This window comes from Anomalospiza imberbis, chromosome 10 (assembly GCF_031753505.1).
Source record: "Anomalospiza imberbis isolate Cuckoo-Finch-1a 21T00152 chromosome 10, ASM3175350v1, whole genome shotgun sequence".
Lineage (NCBI taxonomy): Eukaryota > Metazoa > Chordata > Aves > Passeriformes > Viduidae > Anomalospiza > Anomalospiza imberbis.
In genome coordinates, this window is record NC_089690.1 from 21719157 (window position 1) to 21726186 (window position 7030).

A 7030-nucleotide genomic window follows, 5' to 3' on the forward strand; every position below is an offset into this window, starting at 1 on the left:
GGCGGCGCGGGCGGCGATTGGCGCGCGCGGCGGAAGGGGCGCGGCGGCGCGGGGCGCGCGCGGCCATGGCGGCGCGGCGCGGGGCGCTGATCGCGCTGGAGGGCGTGGACCGCGCCGGCAAGAGCACCCAGGGCCGGCGGCTCGTGGAGGCCCTGCGGGAGGCCGGGCACCGCGCCGACCTCCTCCGCTTCCCGGGTACGGCGCGGCGGGGCTGGGCCCGCGGAGGGAGGGAGGGAGGGGGCGGGGTGCCGGCCGGGAGCCCCCGCGTTTGAACTGAGGGGCCGCGCCAGCCCTGACCGACAGACCCCTCCCACCCTGGACGGACCGACCGCCTCCCACCGGACTGATGGACCCCCCCCCCCCCCCCACGACACGCCCGGACAGAGCGACCGCCCCTCACGCGCGGCGGGCGGAGAGACCCCTCCCATCCCGGACAGACAGACAGACAGACAGACGCTCATCCCGGATGGACCGAGCTCCTCCCCCCAGCCTGTCGCAGGCAGGTAGAGCCAGCCCCTTACGGACTGACCTCCTCCCACCTGTGGCAAAGAAATATCCCCCCTCGCGCTGGATGGACAGACCTCCTGCCACCCCTGAGGGACAGATAGACAGACTCCCACCCTGGACGGACTGACCTCGTCCCGTCCATGACAGCCTCCCACCCGTGACAGACAGACCCCGGAGAGATGGACACCCATCTGGGAAGAGCAGTCTGGGGCAGCCTTTGCATCTTCTGCCTTTCCTGCAGACAGAACCACAGAGATTGGGCAGCTGATCAACTCCTACCTGGGGAGGGAGAAGAACCTGGAAGACCACACCATTCACCTGCTCTTCTCTGCCAACCGCTGGGAGCACGTGTAAAGATGATGTTTGTTCAGTTGTGAAAGAAAAATGGGTGCTGTTGGATCGCACGGGGTTTGAGCTTGCAGTGGGTACAGAAAGTACAAGAATGTGATCCTGTTTAGACAGGAGAACAGGCTGGAAATGGTGTCATAAGGACCCTTACAGCTTTGGATTTAATCACAGAATCCCTGAATGGTTTGGGTTGGGAGGGACCTTAAATCCCAGCCAGTTCCACCCCCTGCCAAGGGCAGGGACACCTTCCACTATTCCAGGTGCTCCAAGCCCTGTCCAACCTGGCCTTGGGCACTTCCAGGGATCCAGGGGCAGCCACAGCTGCTCTGGGCATCCTGTGCCAGGGCCTCCCCACCCCCACAGGGAACAGTTTCTTCCCAATATCCCACCTAACCCTCCCCTTGTAATCTTAGATCAGATCCCGCAGTTAAGGTTTTTTTTTGGAATCATTGGTGCCATATTTCCAAATCCTGTGCTGTATTGCATTAAAAAATTGGGCAGCTGAGACTGAAGCAGTTCAGAGTGTGACTTTATTCTCTTTCCTGAAGATACATTGCTTTGCCAGGCAGTCCCTGTGAGTGACAGTGCTTAAAGAATTGTGCCCAAATTTCCCCTGTAGCCAAAGGCTACGTTCAGCCATAACTGGCTGTCCTTGCTTTAGTCACAGAGTCTGTGTGTGGACACGGGGAAATCAGTGTTGGCTGTTGTTTTCACCTGGAAATAGAGATTCCAAAATGTTCTCATTTTACAGAAAAGCTTTGCTGCCTCTGCTGTAGTGGCAGTGCCAATTAAGGGAGAACAGAAGGCACAGAAGTGAGCTCTAAGAAGTAGTGTCATGAATAAAGGTGGCAGAGCATATGACAAAATCTGCTGTACACCTAAAAAGGGAAGATGTCCATGTTAATATAGCTCATCTGTGATCTTGCCTGGAAGCCCTGGAGCTGCCTAGAGCAGTGCCCAGTGCTGGCACCCTGAGTTTGGGTGTCATGAAAGGGTATTTGGTCAATGCCTGCTGGAGAATACAAACAGCTCTTCATCTGCATCACAGCTGACCTCCCTTAATGATGACATACTTGGAGTTTTAGAGGAACTCCTTTCATTTCTGTCACCATAAAGGAGTGCAGCTTTGTTATTTTATCTCCCCCATGGTTTCAGACCGATGATGAAAGAGAAGCTACACCAAGGGATCACGGTGGTGGTTGACAGATACGCCTTCTCTGGAGTGGCCTTCACAAGTGCCAAAGGGGTGAGTGAGACCTGCAGCAGCCCCTGCCCCTCTCTCTGTTTGGGGAAGCACCTCCAGGCTGTTGGTGTGAATGGCCCAGGGGCCATTCTTCTGGGAGATGAGGGATGGAAGTTTCAGCTCAGATATTTACATGGGTCCACCCTTCCCCAGAACAAGCAGAGAAATTTATTTGGTGACTTTTTGTAAATCTGGACAGACTGCTGGACTGGAAGCTGACGTGTGTGACTCTGGAGAATGATTCTGGGAGTTTATTAAAGACTCTCTGTACTTGCTCAGGCTGCTGGCCCATCAAATTGTGGAACAGAACCACATACGTTAGAAGGGACCTGTGGAATTCAGCCTCCTGACATAAGCAGACTTGCTTACATCCAGCCAAGGTTAGAGTATCTTCAGGGATGTATATTCATTCCTTTCTGGGTTCTTCTCTGCTCACCTTCAGGGTAAAAGTGATTCTCTTCATTTAGCCTGAATTTCTGGCATTCCCACTTGTGCCTTTTGGCCTGTCCCTGCTTTCAGAGCAAGTCAGTTCTGTCAGCCTTCCATTGGAGCCATTCTGCACAGACACTCCTGTCCCACCCATCAGATGTGTCCTGTTTCTGCTGAGCAGCCATCAGTCCTCTAAGAGTGGTCACAGAAGCTCCAGCCGTGCTGCAGCACCAGCTGTGACCTGCATTCATTCCTGCCCACGCCTTTCCCTGCTTCCTGGAAGGACTGAGGAGATCCTGGGCCCCCAAGCCCTACACCCTCACCTGCATCTTCTCCCACCCTCCTGCTTTCCTGGACATTGTGTAGCTTGAGACAGATGCATTGAAACATTTAGGTGCTAATCAGGTGTCTGCAAAAGCCCCAAATTAAGAGCCAGGATGTGTAACACGAGCAGAGTCACCCCAAAATAATGATCCCAAATCCACATGGGCACAGCAAGGAATGTTCTGCTACTTTCTGGTGGGGGAAGAAGGGTCTCTTAAAGTGTCTACATTTCTTTGAATATAGCTGGTGACCTGCAGGGCTCAGCCATGCGGATGCCACCCTTGGGAAGCGGGGATGGCATCTTTTTCTGCTGGAAGGGACCGCCTCTGCTTCTCAAAAGAATGGAGTTTGGTGTGTTTTTCACTCAAGAAGCATTCCCAGGAGAAGGGGAGAAGTTGATGCCTATACCTAACAAAAAAGTCTGCTGGCTGCCAGACCTCACACCCAAGATGTTGTGGCACTTCCAGCTTCTCTTACCCCCTCATGGGATTGAAAAACTGCACATACATCCCAAAAATACCCAGATTACCAAGATACAGAACATCTGGGGAGAAACTGGAGGGCAGATGTGCCAGCTCCTCTTAGAGGGATTTAAGATGTAGATGAGCAGTAAGTGGGACTCTAGTCTCACCAACATCATGGATTCACATGGCCTGGTGAAAGCCTTCAGACCTGTCAGCAAAATCCGAAAGCTGGAAAACTGCATCTGTTGTGTCTGGGCTGAAATTCCAGGGGAGGTGAGTATTGGGAAGGAGCCTGTGTGGGCTCAGAGAGATGTCCATTGCAGCTGCGTGGTGTTAGTGTTTGGGAGCAGCTTTCTTTTGGACTGAGAAAATTTTGGAGTGGTAATGGCAGTGTGGAGGCTCAGAATGTGCCTTGGTAGAGCTCAGATGGGATCTGCAGAAGAGGCATGAAAAGCTTTCACTTTCTCCAACTTAAATAAGCACAGGAGGTGCTGAACACCTGACAAAACCTGCTCACCCCCAAATGAGCAGGACTGAATTCCCACAAGGTAAGCTGGGCTATCACCTGTTCAGTTTGTAGCCTGTGCTGAGTGTTTTGCGTTGCAATTCCTGCCATCCTTGGCTGTTCCTTTCCCACCTCACTCTCCAGCCAACCTGCTGCTTTCCTGTCTTTGTGTGTCACTTCAGACTCTCTTGTCTTTGCTTGGGGCAGAACTTTGGCCTGGAGTGGTGCAAACAGCCTGATGTTGGACTCCCAAAGCCAGACCTGATCCTGTTCCTCCAGTTAAACCCAGAAGCAGCAGCAGAACGAGGTAACTTTGGACATGAACGTTATGAGACCAGCTCCTTCCAAGAGAAAGTTCTTCAGTCCTTCTATTGCTTAATGGAGGACAAGAGCCTAAACTGGAAGGTGAGGAATTAATTCCAGTGGGTTTGTCAGGGATGGGGGTGGGGGGTCTCTAGTGAGAGCTCCCAAATTTTGCCTGTCGCATTCCTGTGCTACCCCTTCCCACTTCTGCTCCGTGGGACACGCTGGGGACCAGCCAAGGGCACTGTGAGAAGTGGCAGAGAGGACACTTCCCTGTTCCAGGAGATCCTGGGCAGCTCTTTGTGCACCTGGGATAAATCCCTAGCTTACCTGCCTCTGTCACACACCCCTGAGACTGCCAGCAAACAACATGCAGCAGCAGTTTCTTCTGTTTACCTTCACTCACTCGCACATCTACTTCTTAAATGTCTATTCCTACATATCTTGATTTCTCCCAGATCCACTCCAGAAACTGCAGAAAGGAGGTGTAATTAGCTCATTTCACTACTCAGGAAGAATAACATATTGAGTAATGGGGGTCAAGCAGATGTTAACAACAAGGTTTTTCTCATTTCTGTATTCTCTGTTATCTGTCCTGTATTTTTGTTGTCTTGGAAACAGACAGTGGATGCTTCAAAGAGCATTGAAGACTTGCACAGAGAAATCAAGTCCATTGCAAAGGAAACTATGCAGGAGGTTCAGAATAAACCTTTGGGAGAACTCTGGAAATGAAACTTCATGCAGGTCAAAAAAAAAAAAATGGAAAGGTCAGTTCTTGGATCTTCTGCACTTGGATGACCGTGACTTCCCAGCAGCTACAGCTTAGATCCTGTGTGTTCTTTTGGGTCCAACATGCTGTTGATGTCCTTTTTATTAACTGCTCCTCCCTTCCAGCCTGCAAAGTCCCTTCTGCATTTTTAAATGAGTATGCCATGAGTGTGTATCAAATTCCTTGTCAAAACCTCCCTCTCCCAAGCTCCTGTTCAGCTCCAGTCCTAGAGTGCAGATGTGAGTGTGGAGCCCAGGGCCGTCCCTGGACACAGACAGTTCCCATTTTTAGGGAATTGCCATGTTTCTGATCATTCTTCCTCTAGAAAATGCATCCCCCCATACTCGAACCAGTTTGTAGAGGATTTGCTAATAAATTGCTCTTTTAAGCATTTGGCACACGGCATTTTTTTCAGTATCTTCTAGGAGGATATATTGGAGGTGAAAGTGCTGCAGTTCAGGCACTAAATCCAAGGAAAACTGTTTGCTAGAGCTGTGGAAGAAAAGGGAGAGGTGAATTCAAGCCTTCTCCCCAGCTGTGAGCAGGTAAGAACCTGAAACAGATGGATGAGCTCATAGCAAGGCCAGTTTGGAGGACAAGTGGCAAATAAATTAATTTAGACTGGCCAAGAGGAGAGGAATAGTCACTTGTGGCTCCTGCACACACCCCAGTGCAGTTTGAAACCAGGCCAGCTATGAATCACCTAAATCACCAGAACAAACTGGAATGTTAATCATTTGCAAGAGACACTGAGAGATGGGCATGGCCAGGGGAGTTCAGGTTGCTCTGCTGCACCTTTGACTCACCTTCCAGTAGGGGAGACTGCTCTGATCTCCACAGACTTAATCCTCTCTAACTCGGAGAGAGGCAGATTGAACTGATTCAGGAGCAGGGAGAGGAAGCTAAATATTTAAAACAATTTTGCTAATATAAGCATCAGCTACAATGGCAAAAGCTTCCCAGCACTTGGCAGCCAGACACTCCTGGTGAAGGAGGTCTGCAATGCTGCATCGGGCCCTGACAGTAACACTGGGACAAGGCAACACACTGAAAAGCCAGAAATGCCTGTTAAAGACCTAAGACAGCTGAGCTTAGCTCTGTTATTGGGGTTGTGTTAACACTCAGGTAAAATCTTGTCTGGCAGAGCTGTCCTTAAACATAAAACCATGAATGTGAAATAAACAGTAGAATCACAGACTGATTTGGGTTGGAAAGGGATCTTAAAGATCACCTTTTTCCATGGTCAGGGACACCTTCCACTGGACCAGGTTGCTTCATGCCCTGTCCAAGCTGGCCTTGGACACTTCAGGGATGGGGCAGCCACAGCTTCTCTGGGCAACCTGTGCCAGGGCCTCCTCCTGCTCTGAAGAATTTCTTCCCAGTATCCCATCTAACCCTGCCCTCTGGCAGTGGGAAGCCATTCATCCTCGTCCTGTCCCTTCAGGCCCTTGTCCAAAGTCCTTCTCCAGCTCCCTTGGAGCCCCTCTCCACGCTGGACTCTCCTGGTGTACTGCGTACTACCCACCACTGCCTTCAACGTGTGCAAGGACATCAGGAGGCAAAGATTTTAGATCTGTTTATTCAGATAGAAATTGAAAGCAGATGAATGGAGCACAGCCCCACTTCCTCTGCTGCCTCTTCCCCTGACTACAAGAGAGAAGAGGAGAAGCAGGCAGAAAGCAGCAAATAATAATTTAGTGACAGAAGCATTGTGGTTCCCAGTTCAAACCTTTGCTTTCGGGTATCACAGGGACAGTCAGATCATCAGTAGGTCAGTCACGGGGAAAACAGGTCATTTCTAGCCTGGTGGAACCACCCCTGCGCACACCACCATCATCTGACAGGTTCCAAACCTGAATGCACAAACCAAGGCCTTGTAAACAGAGTTGAAGTGTGCAGCACACACCAAGGAAACCATGGCAGCACTTCCCTAGCAGTGTGCACGGAGACAGCTCTCCTCCATGGCTTACCTTTCTCTGTGGAGAAAGGCCCCAGGCAGAGCTACCAGCCTAAAGTAGCTAAAATTTCCAGTATATTTGGACCTTCTCAAGGCACTCTGCCCTTCTTGGGATGGTCACCTGACAGAGGCTTCTCCAGGTTAGCGCCTACAGCATCTCTGGGCACACTCCGCAGGGAGG

General features: G+C 51.2%; 1 protein-coding gene across 1 annotated transcript; it reads left to right on the top strand.

Moving 5' to 3' along the window:
• The first annotated feature begins 40 nt into the window (after positions 1-40).
• On the top strand, positions 41-4990 carry DTYMK (deoxythymidylate kinase). Its single transcript, XM_068201194.1, has 5 exons — positions 41-195; positions 749-857; positions 2011-2101; positions 4028-4225; positions 4745-4990. The coding sequence occupies exons 1-5, from the start codon at positions 66-68 to the stop codon at positions 4853-4855; spliced, it is 639 nt and encodes a 212-aa protein (XP_068057295.1). The 5' UTR covers positions 41-65; the 3' UTR covers positions 4856-4990.
• The last annotated feature ends 2040 nt before the right edge of the window (positions 4991-7030 follow it).

What these genes read in the sequence shown, in the direction of transcription:
- DTYMK (XM_068201194.1), top strand. Translation starts at nt 66, where the DNA reads ATGGCGGCGCGGCGCGGGGCGCTGATCGCGCTGGAGGGCGTGGACCGC. An exon ending in GCCAACCGCTGGGAGCACGT is followed by an intron (nt 858 to 2,010) that starts GTAAAGATGATG and finishes CCATGGTTTCAG; the next exon opens with ACCGATGATGAAAGAGAAGC. An exon ending in CCTTCACAAGTGCCAAAGGG is followed by an intron (nt 2,102 to 4,027) that starts GTGAGTGAGACC and finishes TGCTTGGGGCAG; the next exon opens with AACTTTGGCCTGGAGTGGTG.